The sequence below is a fragment of the Podarcis gaigeae genome (genome assembly GCF_964106915.1).
Source record: "Podarcis gaigeae genome assembly, chromosome: 13".
NCBI classification, from domain to species: domain Eukaryota; kingdom Metazoa; phylum Chordata; class Lepidosauria; order Squamata; family Lacertidae; genus Podarcis; species Podarcis gaigeae.
In genome coordinates this window covers 55,004,059-55,023,704 of record NC_139689.1, presented here as the reverse complement: position 1 = coordinate 55,023,704, position 19,646 = coordinate 55,004,059, and the positions used below count along the sequence as shown (strand labels likewise).

The 19,646-nt window shown below is 47.0% G+C and overlaps 1 protein-coding gene across 4 annotated transcripts in view; it reads left to right on the top strand.

The window, feature by feature from the left end:
* SSH1 (slingshot protein phosphatase 1) overlaps positions 1 to 19,646 on the top strand; it is a 53,488-nt gene that overhangs the window by 15,487 nt on the left and 18,355 nt on the right. For 2 of the 4 annotated variants that reach the window (XM_083710094.1, XM_083710096.1), the window contains exons 3-7: positions 13,995 to 14,098; positions 16,468 to 16,532; positions 17,241 to 17,362; positions 17,939 to 18,007; positions 18,395 to 18,460. In XM_083710094.1, the coding sequence (XP_083566220.1) occupies positions 13,995 to 14,098; positions 16,468 to 16,532; positions 17,241 to 17,362; positions 17,939 to 18,007; positions 18,395 to 18,460 (426 nt within the window). Of the gene's footprint in view, positions 1 to 8,588; positions 9,094 to 13,994; positions 14,099 to 15,283; positions 15,391 to 16,467; positions 16,533 to 17,240; positions 17,363 to 17,938; positions 18,008 to 18,394; positions 18,461 to 19,646 lie in introns of those variants that run through there. The other 2 variants (XM_083710095.1, XM_083710097.1) reach the window with 2 other exon arrangements.

Sequence of the window (19,646 nt, the reverse complement as noted above, 5' to 3'; positions counted from 1 at the left end):
GTTGATGGCGACGCGGCTTCACTCCACGGGCTGGGTAGCGATTCTCAGCACCGCGCTCACACCCGGTGCCGCTCCGGATCCTTTAAAAAGGCTCTTTCACAGTACCGGGGGGCGCAAAGGTGCCCGCCGAATCTCCTTGCTCACAGGCTTCTGCGCCTGTGATTTTAGGGGTCCCCCGCTCGCCGTAGCGGGTCAGACCCGAACTCGTGGAGCAGTCCTGCTTCGGAGCTCGAAGCAAGGACCGCCATTAACGCTGGCGCCGACCGGAAGTCTCTCTTATCTGTATTTTTTAGCCAAAGAACCAGAGAAAAGCATTGGTTGGTTGTTTTGTCCACTGGTAGATGGCATTAGGGATTCAAGGTATGAGGAACAGAATATGACAACAGCTGAACAGTGTCAAGCTAAATACAATATGATCGCATCTTTCACCAACACACTGTTGGAGGCAGGCTGGTTGAAATTGCACAAATAAAATCCAGGCAAGGTGGAGAGCCTAGAAGTTGTTTTTGCACTAAGTCCATTGGGGTTACCCAGCATGGAAAAAGCTTTTAAGCTCCCCACCTTGCTTGCTGGGCAAGGCCCACTCAGCACACCTGTTCTGGGATGCTCTTGCAAGATCTCACAGGGCCATATGAGTTCCCGCAAGATCTTGCGCAAACATCCTAAGCCTTCCAGAGCCAGCGCCTTGCCCTCCAAGCAAGGTAGAGAGCTTAAAAGCTCTTTTCATGCTAGGTCTGCTAGGGTTTCCTGGTGGTCAAGGAGCTTTTAAGCTCTCCTCCTTGCTTGCTGGGTGAGGCCCACTTGGCACACGGGTTCTGGGAGTAAGGGGTTCAGACTGAATCACTGGGCAGCTGCACACTTGTGGCACAGGCTTGCTTGAATAAACAGAATTCTACACACTTAAAAGCACTGGAGAAACATTTGTAAGTGTATTATTACATTGCAAACAAAATGGAAAATTAGACTGGGCCATATGCTGTAGCATGAACTGGAGTGTTCCAAGCTACAGGGTGGGGTTGCCTGATCCAGGCCTCATTGCTAATTTACCCTTGCAGAGCAGGAGATTCCACCCCTTCCATTCCGGGTTCCCCTGCCCCCCAGCACTGCACAGAACACAGGCCTTGTGCTGGTTTCCAAGGCCACGCCCACGTGGCAGCCAGTTCCCAACCGCTGTCAGGCTAACCAGATTGCCTCCTCCTTGCTCAGAGCACGCTACAGTCAGGATACTGCAGCCTTGACAGGATGTGATTCAGCATCCTGTTTTTAAGTATCTGATAGAGTCAGCAGCTTCTGCCTCCACTTCTCCTTGCTGACTTCAGCTGCAAGACAACAAGGGATCACAGCCCGTGGGATGGCACAGCATGGCTATTGTCTTCAGGCGTAGCCCCCCCCCCCCCCCCGCAGGCTGCTAGAGCCTCCATTCACTCTACTTTAAGCACATTCACTCAAAGCCCTGTAATTGTGACTGACCTATAACTGTGACCCGAGTCATGGACTCCACACTATGCAACCCACATTTTCCATAATGTGTTCAGCTTCCTAGATTCAGCCTTGAAATGGAGGCAGTAGTTTGCCTGGAATACTAGCAAGTATTTGTTTGGTGCTTGTGTGGTAGTCTTGAAGGCTATATTGTGGCTCCTCCTCCTCTTTTTCTCAGCTGTAGCGCTAAGCTGCGTAAATGTGGCTGGCCCTGATTGTGTGGTGGACAGTGGATGGCATCAGAGAGCCTCAGGGATAGGAAACCAGGTAGCGAAAGGCGGGGTTTGCACATACTTTCCCCCAATCCCTGCATGGGAAGATCGCCTGGCCTTTCTCTGGATACACTGTTGTGCCCAAATTACTTGAACTTGCCAGAGTCTTTCTCTTATAAGACTCATTAGAGCTAAATCCATCTTCCTGAATGTTTGGTGGAGTACTGACTTGCCTCCATCTAGTGAAAACATGTCACTGTCTTGGACCAAGTGAGTTCCAACTGCTCCGACTCACCCCTTAGCCTCAGAGGCCATTGTTGGCCTTTGTTGCCTAGTGGGCAAAGGCCAAAGGGGCAACACCAAGGAGGAGGGCAGGATATGCCACCAGAATAACCCTGTTGTGATAGGGACACATCATGTCATTTCTGTTCCTCTTGAATGAATGTGATTTTTAAAATTGCAAGCATGTTTTGTAAACAGCTTTGAGAGCCGTTTGAGACTGTAAAATGGAGTATAAGGCCCTTCTTTGTGTGCCTCCTCCGTGAGAGGTATGGAGGGTGGCAGTAGCAGAATGGGCCTTTTCTGCAGTGGCTCCCCATATGTGGAATGCTCTCCTCAGGGAGGTTCGCCTGACACCTTCATTATACACCTTTAGGTACCAGACAAAGATGTTCCTCTTTAACCAAGCCTTTGGTTGATTGACATTCCCTTTTAAAATGTGTTGGGGCGTTACTGGGTTGTTCTTGTTTTTATTTTGATTATGTATTTTGTGTTTTCATATTACGATTTTATCCTGTGAACAGCTCTGAGAACTGCAGGTATAGGGTGGTATATAAATTTAATAAATAGTAGTATAAGTAGATAAATAGGTACGGTAAGGTGGGAAGGTAAACGGCGTTTCCGTGTGCTGCTCTGGTTCGCAAGGAGCGGCTTAGTCATGCTGGCCACATGACCCGGAAGCTGTATGCCGGCTCCCTCGGCCAATAAAGCGAGAAGAGCGCCGCAACCCCAGAGTCGTTTGCGACTGGACCTAATGGTCAGGGGTCCCTTTACCTTTAGTAGTAGTAATAATAATATTCTAAATAAATAATTGGCGATCTCCTCTGCACAGGTAAAATATAGTACTTTTTCACACAACACATCATTAACTGTTACTGTAAGATGTTGTAATAGCCACTGGCTTAGATATTGGAAGAGAGGTTTGTCAAAGTAGGGCAGAGAAATAAGCAGGATGCTTCAATAGCATCAAATGAAATAATTTTCTCTGCTGATGAAAATGAAGAACAAATAGCTGATGCCCAAGATGTAAATTATGGAAGTTATGAATTGACATTAGTCAAATCAAGTACACATTCCACTTCTAATAAAAAGTCAGAGTGTAACACATTATAAAAGAGCATCAGATAGGGGATTGGCCTGCATGCCACAACTGCCACTGCTGGCTTGATTACTGAAGAGGACAAGAGGCTTGTAGTTGGATCACATAAAGTCAAGAGGGCCAAAGAAATAGTTGTGAAAGCCCTGGATTAGGAATTGGATCATCTATGTCAGAAGGATGAGATGGACTGCATCTTCTTAATAGCCATAAATATACAAATAAAGTTACACTAAAACCAGACAGTTCAGATCAGCAGTTCCCCAGCATCATCGTAGAACAGTATTATTTCATGTGCAGTGAACCAGGTGGATGATAACTCTACCACTACTCTGGAGAAAGGCTGGGGGGGGGGGACCAGTTGAAGTTATTACTCGTAGATTTTGTGAAGAAGGGCACTGATAAGAGCTTGCAGGCCATTGGAGGTGATACTACAAATGTTAACACTGGCTGTTGGGTAGAGGTCAAGCTTGGTCATAAGCTGATCTGGTTGGTTTGTGCTGTCCACACCAATGAGTTACCCCTGCGACCACTTGATTACAGCAGTCAATGGGAAGACCTTGTCTATCAGCGAGTGGACAGTTAACATTCAAAATGCTAGACTCTGCTACAGAACTTGAAATTGATCCTTCATTCACCAAACTCTCAACTGAGGAGCCTATTGCTTCACTGAGTGACAGTGTTATAAAGGATATATCTACTGATCAAGCACTGTGCAAATTCTAAGCATGATCTGAATGTTCATGTTCTGTTGTGCACCCTCTTTTTGGAGTGCTTGTTCTCCTGGGGTGGTTCCACTTGCCCTCAGCAAGGCATAACCAGAAGACATTCCTTGTGGATTGTGCCTACGCTACTTAAGCCTGTTTGCTTGCTTGCATTCAAATGGCCATCCTTGAAAATGGGTCCTTTGTGTTTCTATCTAAGCCTGCTGCATGATGGGAGATGAGAGATTAAGCTCGACTCCCCCCAAAGTGGGCCTGGGACGCTGCACAGTGTGGCTTTTCTCCTTGTGTGGAACCCTCTCCTGTGGTGTGTGTGTCTTGCAGCTGACAGAAATGTGCAGATTGCAGTCATGATGAAGCAAATCCGTGTCACCATGGCAGAGTTGGCTGGCATTGCTGGCAGTTTGTTCCTGCTGGGAAATCTGCCTTTGTGGGCTCCCTGATTGATTTCCTCCTTCCTTGCCCTGAAAGAGCTTTTGCATCTGGCACCGTGAATGGCCTGCAGTCTCTGAAAACACTGCTTGGAATTCTTGGGTAGTGAACACAGCCTACGCCCTCTTGCTCAAACAATACCCTGCTCAGAAGATAACTTTTGTTGGCAGAGTGCTGCAAGCATTTGGAGTGAAACTTGCCAGCCGCTCTCGCTCACCGCCTGCCCTTGTATCTGAAAGGCAGCGGAGGCCTCATCAGATGTTACCTCCAGAAAGGGCGCTCACCCTCCTGGCCAAAGTGTCAGTGTGCTCCATCCTGTAACTGTCTTTGCTCCTTGTTTCAAGAAAGCATCAAGAGGCTGTTGGTTCTTCCCACAGAAATTTGACAGCAGCTGCCGCTGGTCAGGAGTAGACCAGTGGCAAATTGATGGGTGGAATTGTGCTTCCTTTAAGAGAGGCTATGATGAGAATTCTCTGTGGGGCAGCCTGCCTTTGACACGACACATTCTTAATAAAACTATACTCATTTTGGTATAATCCAGCATTTAATGTTGATCATTTAATTCACACTCTTGAACTGTGTCAGCCTACACAAAAAGCAACAAATTTTAGAGCTTGCTAAGCAGCATAAGACTAGGTCAGCTAGATCCGACCAAAGGGGCCTCCCTTCTGCTTGATCTGAAAGCTGCAGTTAGAGCATAATGCTGCAGCATGACTGCTGACAGGAGTGAGACCTCGTCAGCATAGAACATCTGTGCTCAGCAGTGGTTGCTGATTTGCCACCAAGTCCAATGCATTTGTATTAGTATATAAAGCACTCAACAACTTGGAGCCAATTTACCTGCAAGATCCCTTGACCCAATCCCTTGACCTGACTGCTTCAATCTGCGGAACTGGCATAAGGCCCCTTCCACATTTGTAGGAAACTGATCTTTTAGTGTGGCAGCACTCACACATCAGGCAGGCGTATTCACTGTATTCTTTTCATCACCTGCTAAAAGCATTTTTGTTTATTATTTTATTATTTATTAAATTTGTATACTGCCCTTCAGCCAAAGATCAACAGAAAAATACAAAATGAGAATACAAAATGCATTAAAAAACCTGTAACTCCTCTCCCAAGCTTATCCAGATATGTATAATGTTGACATATGTTTTAATCTGTTTTTAGTTTATCTTTGATTTTAATTCCTCTGTGAATGTTTTAAATAGTAGTTTTTATTGATAACTTTATTGCTTTCTTTTTGTAAACCACTTTGAGGGTTTCCCCCCTTACAATCAAGTGGCATATACATTTTATGAGATAAATAAGTAGAATAGGTCTCAGCCCTTGTTTCTAGTGAGGGCAACCAGATGCCTCTGGAGAGCTCACATCCAGATCAGGGTGAGGGCAGCAGCTCTTCCTTGAGTTCCATGTACCACACATGACTGATGGTCATTGATAGACCACTCATTCATTCATTGGTTCAATCTGCTTGTAAAGCATCTGTTCCAGAGACTGTCAAACATGTTTTGTGGCAGAGGCTAATTCCTTCCAAGTGAAAAAGTACAAAGGAGGGGACATTTAGCTTCTTCCTCCAGTCATGATAGATTGTGCATAGTTCACTAAAACTATACATAGTCCCAATGAGGATGGAAGAAGGAGCTAGTGCATTAAGGCAGCCTTTCCCAAGCTGAAAAAATTCCTTCCAGTAGCACCTTAAAGACCAACTAAGTTAGTTCTTGGTATGAGCTTTCGTGTGCATGCACACTTCTTCAAAACAATTTTTTTTTGTTTTGACTATGGCAGACCAACACGGCTACCTATCTGTAACTTTCCCAAGCTGGTCAGCCTTACAGAGTTTACTGTGGCCAGTAGTTAGGGATGATGGAAATCGAAGTCCCCAAAACATCTGGTAGGGAAGGCGGCTTTAATAATTTAAATGGCTAGATACAGCATGGTGAGTCTGTATATAATCTTTGCTAAACAGTCAACTTATCCATAGCTGATCTGCAGTGGAAACTTGTATACTTTGTAGATCAAGCTTCTTGCGCAACCTAAGTCTTGTTGCTGCCAAAATCGCAGCTGGTTGTGGTTTCTCTTTGGAAAGTGCAGGCCCAGCAGAGCTGAGGTTGTGATACAGTCTTGAGCCAGGGCACAAGCATAACTTTCTTTCTCAGGTAGTTGATTATAGCACCTGTCTGAAACGCTTCTTGGGTGCCTTGACTCAGAAGACTGCTTCTGGCACTGAACTGCATGCTGCAGAAACACCATCAGGAATGCAAATGCCTTCCTTTCTTAATAGAAGTGTTGGGAATCTGCAGAATGGATATGTTGATAATTAGTTCACCATATCTTTGCTGAGGGGACGCGGGTGGCGCTGTGGGTAAAAGCCTCAGCACCTAGGACTTGCCAATCGAAAGGTCGGCGGTTAGAATCCCCGCTGCGGGGTGCGCTCCCGTCGTTCGGTCCCAGCGCCTGCCAACCTAGCAGTTCGAAAGCACCCCCAAGTGCAAGTAGATAAATAGGGACCGCTTACTAGCGGGAAGGTAAACGGCGTTCTGTGTGCTGCGCTGGCTCGCCAGATGCAGCTTTGTCATGCTGGCCACGTGACCTGGAAGTGTCTCCGGACAGCGCTGGCTCCCGGCCTATAGAGTGAGATGAGCGCACAACCCTAGAGTCTGGCAAGACTGGCCCGTACGGGCAGGGGTACCTTTACCTTTTTATCTTTGCTGAATGGATGGCATCTCTCTGAATGACAATGCAAAATCAGCAGCAAGCTTGGGATCCCACAGCAGTTTCTTTGGCAAGCTTAAAGGTGTCACAGCCAAATGTGAGCTCTGGCAATTCAATCCTGGTGTCTTAATTTCCTCTTGCAATTCCCATTAGATGTGGTCTTCCTTGCTTCCTGCTTCCTAGCTATTAGGGAGCTACGTCATGCGTCCTGGACTGGTAGCTTCTCTCCAAAGAAAGTGGAGAGGAAGGTGTTTCTCGAAAAATGGACAGACTTTAGGAAAGAGAGCCAGTGACAGCTTCAGGATTTCTGACAATACCAAGACACAAGTTGTCCAGTTCTTTAGCCCCTCTCTACAAGTTAGGCTGCCTTAATGGGCACAGTCCTGTAAGTTGCCACCATATTTAAGCTCTTTGCCTTGCATGTGTTTAATTTGTGAATTTTCAGCTGGCTGGCTGCCAAGTGTGTAAAGCTGTGATTACACGAGTTCAATGTGTGCAAGTTGTGAGTTGAAGGGCTCGTGCCAAGATGGTGGATAAAAATGGTTTTCTGTTGCTCCAGAGGATAAAACAAACAAAAAAAAGGATTTAGGTCAGGCATAGGCAAACTCGGCCCTCCAGATTTTTTGGGACTACAACTCCCACCATCCCTAGCTAACAGGACCAGTGGTCAGGGGTGATGGGAATTGTAGTCTCAGAACATCTGGAGGGCCATGTTTGCCTATCCCTGATTTAGGTTAAACTTATTTATTTAATTTCTTAAACACATTAGTCACCTTTTTTTTGCCAATGCACCCCAAAGCAAGTTACAGCAATCTAGTCGTCCATCAATAAAACCACCATAAAACAAAACATAGAACAAATCAAAAGTACATTCTTATTTTTAAAAGGCAGGATTAAAATACCCCACCCACTAAAGGAGCCCACAGATAATTAAAATCCAAAAACTTTGTTTCTGCCTTGTGCCTAAAGATGAGGAGAGCATTTTCCACAGGCAAGGAGCCACCAGTGAAAAGGCCCACTCTTGTGTGGCCACCCTCTAGAGCCCCTGTGGAGGGGGCCCACAGAGAAGGGCCTCCAGTGATGATCGCAGGGTCTGGGTCAGAGTATAGGTTCAACGTCCTGCTTGACAGTGGAGCAGACTGTGCTGGAAGGTGATGGGCCCTCCTTTGTTGGAGATTTCTAAGCAGAGGCTGGATTGTCACCTCTTTTCAAGGATCCTGTAGCAACAGGTCTCCTGCATCAGGAGGAGGAGGAGCTTGGACCTTTGAGACCCTATGATCCAGCTGTACAAGTCTAAATTGACTCACCTTCCTTGGAGGTTTTTAAGCAGGGGTTGAATGACCACCTGTCATGGATGTTTTAGCTGAGATTCCTGCATTGTAGGGGGTTGGATTAGATGACCCTTGGGGTCCCTTCCAACTCTGCAGTTCTATAAAATTGACCCAACAATAAATAACAAGGCTGTTGTTTTCCATACAAAAGCCTAATTGTTTGTTTAAAATCAGCCTTATGTTCACCTATTTGCTACTGAAATGGTGCCCAGCAAGGAGGTATGCGAGGTGAAATCTTAACATAATGAGGCTGTTTCACTCTATATGCAGTGCAGAACTGAGGTTTGGGGGGGGGGGGGGAATTTTACTTACTCATCTGTCAGTGTGACACTTCTTAATCTACTGAGGTTCAAATGAATTTGGAGTTCTTTTGGAGCCCAGCTGTTGGACTGTACTTTTCTTCTGATAACAAGAGGTGCTGCTGCTGTTTTACAGAGCCTGAAAAGAAGAAAAGCCTGTAGGAGCTTAATGATTTGATGAGCTTCAGCTGGTTTTCTCCCCCCTCCGTTGCCCTTTCTTTTGAAAGGCCCTCTTTCATCAGGATATGTTAGGGCAAGTGCTTTCTGAGGCAGGATATGGTGGGGGGAGCACAGTGTTCCGTAAAAGCCACCCCTTCCTGGGTAGCATCAACAGACTTGGAGAGTCCTCTCTCCTTCACTCAATAGTTGGTGGCCGTTTTCTCCTCTTCTCTTTTGTCTTGCCAAAAAAATAATAAAATTGAGTAGCGAGAGGATGTTGGTTATGAACCTTTCAGATTTCGCTGACTTCTGCCTGTCTTTTCGACCAGTGCAATGCTTCTGCTGCTCAAAGAAACCCCGTCCAAAATAGTATGTATGGAACGTTACCCCTCCCATTCCCCTCTATGGCTTTGCTTACTTGAGGTTTCTAGGTTCTGTTTAGGTTTCTTCTCCTTAAGTGAAATCTTCTGTGTCGTTGTGTTTATTTCAGATCTTATGTTTTGGTAACTAAAATGCAAAGATGTAAGGTTTCTTTTTGTATGTTGTTTGCAAAATTGCTAACACTTGCATTTTAAGGGAGGTGTATAGCAGCAAGCCTGATTTAAGTTGGTTGGGGGTTCATCATTGCTTATGCTGTCTTGGGGCAACAGCCAGAGAATTACTTTGCAGGCAACTAGTGTGAGCGGAATGTGGTTTGTGTGTGTGTTTGGGATGGGTGCTCAACACAGATGCTCGTGTGGTCCTTGAAAAGATGTTCATTTCCTCCTAAAAACAGTCATTGCAATACAGATTTGCTGGATTGCCCAATATTGCCATATTTGAGGGCAACTTTGATGATGTTTATGTCTGTGGCAGTGAAAATGCCATGTCATTTGCTTGTGAGACAGCTGCTGAAATCCGGAAAGCACGCCTATTTTATTTTACATTTTTCGCTATCAACAAGCTTTTTGAAACATCTTGAGCGCCTTTGCTTTGTCCAGTGGTGACCGCATGGCCGCAGAATCAAGGCATCGTCTGTGGACTTTGCTTTCATTAGGCCTAGCTGCAGAATGATCTCATCAATTCTTGATAAAGCTGCTTGGAGTTTGCGGGCAGTTGGCAATTTCTCTCTCCTCTTTATCATAAACAGGAATTGTGTATTGCCGAGCTTAGAGTGGCAGGAAATGTTAGGAGAGATTGCCTGTCGGGATTTGTGGCTAATGGCATCGCTTTGCTTTTCTGACTTCAGACTTTTTTTATTTAAAAAACTGCCATTGTGCACCAACATATCTCCTTATGTGCTGTCCAATTGTTTCCCACAAAAAAAAATTCGTTGTTGGCCTGTCAATGAGCTCATATTGGTGGGAGGTTGTTAGTTTTTGAGACTGATCTTGAAGAATGAATTATAAATTTGGGGTGGGGGGGACCTAAGTTTTTCTGGAATAAAAAAGATTGTGTGCTTATTTTTATTTTTATTGTGTTGCAGTGTTGTGTCTGCTGAAAAGCCCTCTTTTCTCATAAATCCCAGCTGGATTTAAGCGGGAAGGAGTTGAACGTCCCCTCTATATTTGAAGGACCCCGGTTCAGTTCCTGGCATTTCCAGCTTAAAAGATCTCAAAGTTGGGTAAACCCTTGTCAGAATAACACATTAGAACAGGGTTTCCCAAACTTAGGTCTCCAGCTGTTTTTGAACTACAGTTCCCATAATCTCTGCTCTTGCTAGCTGCGGATCTCCAAAAACAGTTGGAGGCCCAAGTTTGGGAAATCCTGAATTAGAGGAACCTTCCCCAAAGGAGCTGGAGGTGTTTGAGAAAGGCTGCACTAGAGAGCTGCAGCTAAGCACAGCAAGCCAGTCTAGGTTAGGCAGACCTCCCTTTTTTTCTTGAGATAGGACCATTCTTTTACAGCCTTTTAAAATGCAGAATCTCTCACACATGTGCAGTTTTGGCCAGCCAAGTCTGGCGAAATGAATGAGAAATGCACAACAGAACCAGCCTGCCCTTGCCGGTGTCCGAGTTTCTCTCAGTCACAAAGTTTGGGTTCTCCAAGCTTTATTTTTGTTCTTCCCTTTCATCCCATAATTTTTTTCAAAATGTGCAGTTGGAAGATGGCATGAAAAGGGGGTGGTAGTTTCCTCTCTAAATCCCAAAGAATCACCTGCAGTTGAAGTTTTTAAAGAGCAGCTTGAAACTGCGTGCTAAGAAACAGATATAGTGGTACCTCAGGTTAAGTACTTAATTCATTCCAGAGGTCTGTACTTAACCTGAAACTGTTCTTAACCTGAAGCACCACTTTAGCTAATGGGGCCTCCTGCCGCTGCGCCGCCGGAGCACGATTTCTGTTCTTATCGTGAAGCAAAGTGCTTAACCTGAAGCACTATTTCTGGGTTAGTGGAGTTTGTAACCTGAAGCGTATGTAACCTGAGGTAATAATAATAATAATAATAATAATAATAATAATAATAATAATAATAATTTATTTATATCCCGCCCTCCCCAGCCGAAGCCGGGCTCAGGGCGGCTAACAACACTAAAACAGTACAACATTATAAAAACATTATAAAAAGTAATTAAAATCAAAATTGATGGCAACCATAAACTAAAGTTTTGTAAAGATTGCCAAAGGAGGGAGTCAGGCTGCGCCCTGACCAAAGGCCAGGTGGAACAGCTCTGTCTTGCAGGCCCTGCGGAAAGATGTCAAGTCCTGCAGGGCCCTTGTCTCTTGTGACAGAGCGTTCCACCAGGTTGGAGCCGCAGCCGAAAAAGCCCTGGCTCTAGTTGAGGCCAGCCTAACCTCTCTGTGGCCTGGGACCTTCAAGGTGTTTTTATTTGAAGACCGTAAGTTCCTCTGTGGGGCACACCAGGAGAGGCGGTCCCGTAGGTACGAGGGCCCTAGGCCGTATAGGGCTTTGAAGGTTAAAACCAGCACCTTAAACCTGATCCTGTACTCCACCGGGAGCCAGTGCAGCTGGTATAGCACCGGATGAATGTGATCTCTAAGCGAAGACCCCATAAGGAGTCTCGCTGCGGCATTCTGCACCCACTGGAGTTTCTGGGTCAGTCTCAAGGGCAGCCCCACGTAGAGCGAGTTACAATAATCCAGTCTGGAGGTGACCGTCGCGTGGATCACAGTGGCTAGGTCAGGGCGAGAGAGGAAAGGAGCCAACTGCTTAGCTTGGCGGAGATGAAAAAATGCCACCTTTGTTATAGCTGCAATCTGCGCCTCCATGGAGAGGGAGGTATCGAAGATTACACCCAAACTCTTAACGGACGGTGCTGGCACTAATTGCACCCCCGCAAGAGATGGGAGTTGCCCCCTCAGTCCCATGTCGTCCCGTCCCAGCCAGAGGACCTCTGTCTTCGAAGGATTTAACTTCAACCGGCTCCCACGTAACCATCCAGCCACAGCCTCCAAGCATCTGATCAGTGTGTCTGGGGCCGAGTCAGGGTGGCCGTCCATCAACAGATAGAGTTGGGTGTCATCAGCATACTGATGGCAGCCCAGCCCAAAACTCCGGACAAGCTGGGCGAGGGGGCGCATAAAGATGTTAAAAAGCATCGGGGAGAGTATCGCACCCTGGGGCACTCCACACACCAAGGAGTGGCGGGATGACAATTCCCCCCCAAGCGCCACCCTCTGTCCCCGACCAGAGAGAAACAAGCGCAGCCATTGAAGGACTGTGCCCTGGATCCCCACGTCGGCAAGGCGGTGGTCCAGGAGTTCGTGATCGACCATGTCGAAGGCTGCTGACAGGTCTAGAAGAATCAGCAGCCCCGGCCCGCCTCGATCCAGCTGCCTGCGGAGATCATCTGTTAGGGCGACCAGAGCCGTCTCAGTCCCATGACCAGCGCGGAAGCTGGACTGGAATGGATCCAGAGCAGATGTTTCATCCAGAAACCTACCAAGCTGTTCAGCAACCGCTCTCTCAATCACCTTACCCAGGAATGGAAGATTCGAAACCGGGCGGTAATTGGAAAGATCTAAGGGGACGCAGGTGGCGCTGTGGGTTAAAGCCTCAGCGCCTAGGACTTGCCGATCGAAAGGTCGGCGGTTCGAATCCCTGCGGGGGGTGCGCTCCCGCTGCTCGGTCCCAGCGCCTGCCAACCTAGCAGTTCGAAAGCACCTCTGGGTGCAAGTAGATAAATAGGGACTGCTTACCAGCGGGAAGGTAAACGGCGTTTCCGTGTGCGGCTCTGGCTCGCCAGATGCAGCTTTGTCACGCTGGCCACGTGACCCGGAAGTGTCTCCGGACAGCGCTGGCCCCTGGCCTCTTAAGTGAGATGGGCGCACAACCCCAGAGTCTGTCAAGACTGGCCCGTACGGGCAGGGGTACCTTTACCTTTACCTTAAGGGATCTAATGATGTTTTCTTTAAAAGCGGACGCACCACTGCCTCCTTCAGTTCCCCTGGTACCACTGTACATTAAAAGTTCATACAGACAACTGTTCTCACAACCTGGATTTTTCTCACAACCTGGTGTTGTTGAGTCCCTGAATTGGAGGGTCACATCCTCCCCTACAAAAACAGCAGCCAAACATGAAATCCAGTTGGAAAGTTACATAGAAGGCCAGCACCTGCAGCCCTGCTGCCTTTAAAGTCCTCTGCCAGCAGCAAAGCATCACCAGCCCATTATGACAGCCAGCCATTTAAAGCCTGGGACTTTGCTGCTGACTCTCTGGTCTAACAAGGGCTCAAGTGTTTTGAAGAACACAAAGCACAGTCCTTTCGTCACAGTAATTGTCTTGAGATTTCCAGAAACACTGGAAGCGCATGATACTCACTTTTTCCTCAAGGGGAGAGGAACTTTTTTGAGGGAAACAGATAAAAATATTTCCAATGTTTACTTGACTATTGGTATGTCATTTACTTGCTTTGTAGCCTTTGACTTGAGAAATGAATATATGAAACAAATGTACCTTCAGCTTGTTACATATGTTATAGAAAGAAAATGGGAAAATGAAATCATCTTGGTTTATTCTCTCCCCGAGTATCCCCAAACAGGGCACAAATGAAATAATTATGCCATATTTCTAATACAAGAATTGGAATGGGGCTTTATTGTGAAGTCTGTAAATGATTTTCATTTCAATTCTGACAGTGTTTTACAAACCGGTGGGATTGGAGTGTTGGGACTGTCCCCCAGGCCAGTTTAGGTGGAGAACACGTGTGTTGCATGGATTTCACTCTTGCTAGCATTACTGAGATAATCCAGACTTGCGATTTACCCTCATTGCCCTCCCTGTTGCACCCCCCTCCCCGAGCCTGATCTCCTGCATCTGTTTGTGTTCCAGCTTGAGTGAGAGTTTTTTTATGGTGAAAGGTGCTGCACTATTCCTCCAGCAAGGAAACAGCCCTCAAGGTCCACGAAGTCTTACTCACCTTCACAAACATGCTGGTAAGCATTGTCACAGCAAAATGTTTTTTTCTTGGGCTGTCCTCATGACTTGGGCATGATAACCTAGGAAAAATAAACGTGGGGGGGGGGGGAATGCTAACTTAAGGCAGTGGTTTTCTGTAGGTAAAGGTAAAGGTACCCCTGCCCGTACGGGCCAGTCTTGACAGACTCTGGGGTTGTGCGCCCATCTCACTCAAGAGGCCAGGGGCCAGCGCTGTCCGGAGACACTTCCGGGTCACGTGGCCAGCATGACATCACTGCTCTGGTGAGCCAGAGCCACACACGGAAACGCCGTTTACCTTCCCGCTGGTAAGCGATCCCTATTTATCTACTTGCACCCGGAGGTGCTTTCGAACTGCTAGGTTGGCAGGCGCTGGGACCGAGCAGCGGGAGCGCACCCCGCCGCAGGGATTCGAACCGCCGACCTTTCGATTGGCAAGTCCTAGGCGCTGAGGCTTTAACCCACAGCGCCACCTGCGTCCCCGGTTTTCTGTAGACTGATATGTTAAAAATGTTTCTCTCTGGGAGCCAGGGAAGGAGTGCTGGGTCCTGTTTAGTGGCAAACAGCCTGTAGGACAGGGCACCACATGGTCGGTCCTGTGTGGCTGGGAGCTGAGACTTGTATTTCTCCAGATGTCAGCAGTTTCACAGATCCCACAGTGTATCTTACTGAGCTTGCACCATCAAATCGTTAAGCTGAGACTTGTATTCTTGGCTACATGCATCCATTTGCCTTCCTCATACACACTATAAGACCTCGTCTGACTCTCAGTGCAAATCTTAGGTCTGAGTTACAAGATTATGGTGTGAGTAATCATGGTTTGGGCCTGCCAAAGGGTCCAGAGACTATTCTGGGTGATGTATCTTGTTTGTTTCACTTGGAAGCAGGGAAACTAGGCCAACCAGCAATTGACCTGAGGCCAAACTATTGGAACAGCTGGGTCACCTAGAGTGAGCAGCATTTGGCAGCAAGTGAATTGTGGCTAGAGAGTAGACTTTACCTGTTGTAATCACACGCTGAGATACACTTGTAGAGTAAGAAAATAACAAAAGTTGTTTATTATAGGAAGTAAATAACTTGCAGAGGAAGTTATTTCTATTTCTATTTCTTCCTAGTTCTAACCTAACATGCTATTCTAGAAATGACAAAGGCAGTCATGCTTGCTGCTTTTCTCTCAGAGTATAGTTCCAAGGTGACCCCTCAGCTTGAGGTCTGAGAGAGAAGTGTCAGGAGCAGGAGGAAGGTGTAAAGCAGGATGCATCCTATCAGTCTAACGTTAAACAACAAGGAGGTAAAGAAGTAAGCCAATAGGTTAAAGCAGTGGTTTTCGGCCCGTTTGCTGTGGCACCCTGGGGTGCCTTGAATGATGGTCAGGGGTGCCGCAGGCAACACTGGTCTCCGTCCCCCTTTCCTTCCCTCTCTCCTCTGATGCCCTCTTGCATCTCTGCCTCCCAAAGGCTTGCACAGCTGTTTGTTGCATCAGCCGTAGCTACAAGCTCCATGGGCAAATGGTGCCTCTGGGGCTGGCCAGGGGGTGCTGGTTGTCAGGAGTTGAGGCGGCCTCTGAGTAAGCAAGCAAGCGGGCCAGGGAGCCTAGCCAGGCAGTCTGCCAGCCCTTGCTGTTGGGAATGGACAGACAGGTCCCAGGCCCCTGTGGGGCAGTGTAAGGAGGCCCCTCTCTTTGGGGCAGGGGGGGGCAGCTCAGAGACCAGGGGAATCCTAAGGAGGGGAGAGGAAGCCGAGGGAATACTTCACAAGGGAGGGTGTTCCCAAAAGGGTGAGAGGCTGCCAGCTCTGGAGGAAGGGGTTACATAACTGGGCTCCTGAGCCCCACAGGGGTGCCGCCGAAACAATGTAGTTGGTAAAGGGAGCTGTGGACTCAAAAAGGTTGGAAACCTCTGAGTTAAAGGTACAGGGATAGTCTGGGAATGTGGAGGTCCCTCACTTTTCCTGTCTTTACTCCATGCAAACGACTCTTCTGCAAGTTGAGTTGTACCCAAATGTCCAACACAAACCAACTCAGTGCTGGAACAGGACAAGCATCCACCATGGAAAAGGATTCAGGCAGTTGGGCTGGAAAAATGCCCCTTGGAGAGCAGCCGCTTCTCAGAGCAGTTGACGTGGTGCACAGTTGACCAAAGCTAAACACAGCAGTGGTTTGCAGGGGTGGCTCTAATATGAACGATGTTCTGCCATTTCTTAAACTCTCTGAGGCAGACTGGGGAAGTCTAAAGGAATGGGAAGCAAAACCAACGTAGTTTTAGGCATACCATTCTTGAACCATATGGACTTGATGTGGAATATCACACAGTTCAAAGCATCAGGCTAATCCATATCTATTGATGGCTTCTCACTTGTGGATCTGCAGGTGATTTGCCCCAACATCTTCAGGTGATGATCAACCTCCTTCGCTGTGAGGACAGGATCAAATTGGTAAGAGGCCTTGCTCATTCCCCAACTCCCATATGTCTGGACCACAGTCTCTGTACGGTGCTTGAGAGAGAGAGTATGGCAGATCCGCAGGTGGTGCTTAAAATGCAGGATGGTGAAGGCAGCATTTGAAGAAGAGCAGCCCTTGGAATCATTTTACTGGCACAGTAATCCAGCTTGAGCCACAAGCCAGCTCAAAGATGAGTTCAGTTTCTCCCATTGAAATCCAAGGGTGCTGCCTTGTTTGAATTGTGGTTTGAGCATCTGCACTGGCTTCCTACTGTCTCTTGGGCTGCTTCCTAAAAGGCCCCAAGGAGCCTATTTCAGAGCAGGGGTGGGGAAGGTGTAGCTCTCTAGAGCTTGCTGAGCTCCCATCAGCCCCAGGCCAGTGGTTAGGAATGATGGGAGTTGTAGTCCAGCAGCAGTCGGTGGGCCACCACAGGTCTTCCACTGCTCCTTTAGAGAACATTTCCTCACTTCATTAACAGAGCAGGGCAAAAGTGTCAACCGCTTGGTGGGGTGCAAATCCATTTAAGTCACCCTCCCTTTTATCTGCTCAGAAACATACTTAGGTAAGCCAGTACAGAGCTTGTGAAAATCTGGGACATTGACTTAAAGAGGAACACCTGTAACTTTAATAGAACAGAATATGGGCTCTCAGAGGCTGGTGTGAAGGAAGTGGGCACTGAGAACTTTCTTGCTGGTTTTTAGGCTGTGCGTCTGGAAAGTGTCTGGACAGACCGGGTGAGGTACATGGTGGTTGTCTATAGCACCGGACGCCAAGACACGGAGGAGAATATCCTGTTGGGAGTAGACTTTTCAAGCAAGGAGAGGTGAGTGCAGGTTTGAAAAAAAATGCCACCAGCCTGTTGTTTTCTGTGGGGGTCAGTGATCATCCAAAAGAATTGCAGTAGAAGCCACACACGTAAACATAGTCTTATTTTAATGCAAAGGCTTAGGGTGTCAGTGACACTTGAGTTGACAATAAAATATAAAAGATGTTCAGGTGTCATGTGTAGGGGCAAACTCTGGATACCTACTCCCACCCACAGCAAGAACACTCACCAGAAATCTGTGGCTGTTTGCTAAGGTGTCCTTCTCTAGAACACCAGCCCGGGATGTTTGTGTGGGAATTGAAAGGCATCTTGAAGATGTTAAACAATTGTGAGAGGCCCAGAGTTTTGGACTTGAACCAGAGCCCCTAGTCTGCCAGCCATTCACTTTTCTCTGCTTAACCTGCTTCACAAGGGAAAATAAAATGGAGGCATTGTGGCAGGAGAGAGGACCATATATGCCACCCCGACAGAATGAAAATGTAATTAACAAATGCATGAAATCTGGCCGTTGTTTTGTTGAAGTCCACATGTGTTTGAAGCCTGTCAAACATTGTCATTTCTCTTTCTTGGTAGCAAAAGCTGCACCATCGGGATGGTTCTGCGTCTGTGGAGTGACACAAAGATCCATCTAGATGGTGATGGGTAAGAAAGAAGAGCATTTTGGCGGCTAGCAAAACGAAGGCGATGTTAGGCAGAGCAGGTCTGCTGGGAAACTCCGAGTTGTTAGTATAGATATATTTTAGCTACTGTTAAGGGTGTGTCTTTTTGGTACGCGACCAAACCCTCAACTTCTTATTGAATATTGAAGCTCTGTAGTTAGCAATACAACATTATATAGACTTTATGAGAGCTTTGGTTATAAAGCAGTTTAAGAATGAATAGTATTACTAACAGCAACTTGTGATGCATAGCCCTAAGAGTGCGAATGATTTCTTCTTCATAATAGTAATAACCGCAGCGACAGTAGCTTGTGATGCATGGCCTCGGGAGCATAGAGTGATTTCATCTCTCTCTTGGTCTCCTTGCTAGTGGGTTCAGCGTCAGCACTGCAGGAAGGATGCATATCTTCAAGCCCGTTTCAGTTCAAGCAATGTGGTGAGTAACTTTTTTCTTTTTCTTCAGCAGTTGACTCTTCTCGTTCCCTTCTAGACAACAAAATGTAGCCTTTCACCTGCACTCCTGACAAACAATCCCTGCCTTCCACCCCCCAGAACAACTCAATCACTGAATTGCTGCAGTTGCTGGAGGGGGAGGGGGGTCCTAGAAGGCTAGGCCAACTCTTGACCATAAATTATGAAATAACTTAGCTCCTCTCTTTAGAAAAAGCACCAGAGGGAAACTAGATGGTTGAGATGAATAAATTGGAGCCATTCTTCCTTGTCCATCAAATCTGCCAGGCTGCAAACCCACTCTTACATTTTAGGTTTCTAAAGACAGGCTGGGAAATTGAATTTCTGTCCCATGGGAGAGTCTCAACACTCTTGGTGTCTTGCTGAACCAGAGCATGAAGTTGGAATGGTAAATGATTTAGGAAGGCTAATAATGTGAGTAACGGGAGTACCCAGCATGAAGAAAAAGGTATATAAATTGTGCAGAAGCTTTGCAGATGTAGAACACCAAGAAATGAAATCCATCCTTAAAACCTTTTCATAGAACTTCGCAGCTTCACCTTTCCCTAGAACCCTCTCCTTCACTCAGTCTTTTACAAAGCCTTAGTAGGATACAACCTAGGGCAGAGGAGGGATCTCAAGTTATACCAACCCTAGTGATGAAGAACATAGGAAGCACACTTTCTCAGGTCTGCATAGCCCAGCATTGCCTCTTCTGGCTGGCAGTGGCTCTCCTGGGTCTCAGGCAAAGAAGAGTCTTCCACAGCCCTTCCTGGAAAGTCCAGAGATTGAACCCAGCTCCTTCTGCCTGCAAGGGAGGCCCTTTCTAGCTTCTGTGCCTCCCCGATCTCTTCTTTTCACCTCTGCTCAGGCATGTGTCCCTTGCTGCTTGCTAATGTATAATTGCCATGGGGGAGCAGAGGCTGTGATCTATGATGACTTGAGAACAGTTTTCACACTTTCAGGTTATTGAGTGATAACTGCAGCTGTCCTGTGAAAGGCTTGCTGTTGACCCCACATGTTAATATCCTACACCCAGTCTTTTGCCTGAGGCCAAGTGGAACAGAGCCATCTTTAGCCATCTGTTATCTTGTCACCTAACAAGTTTCCACGGGGACTTTTGCACATTGGCTTACTTTCTGTTGTGCTTCCAGTCCAGCTCAGCATGGCCT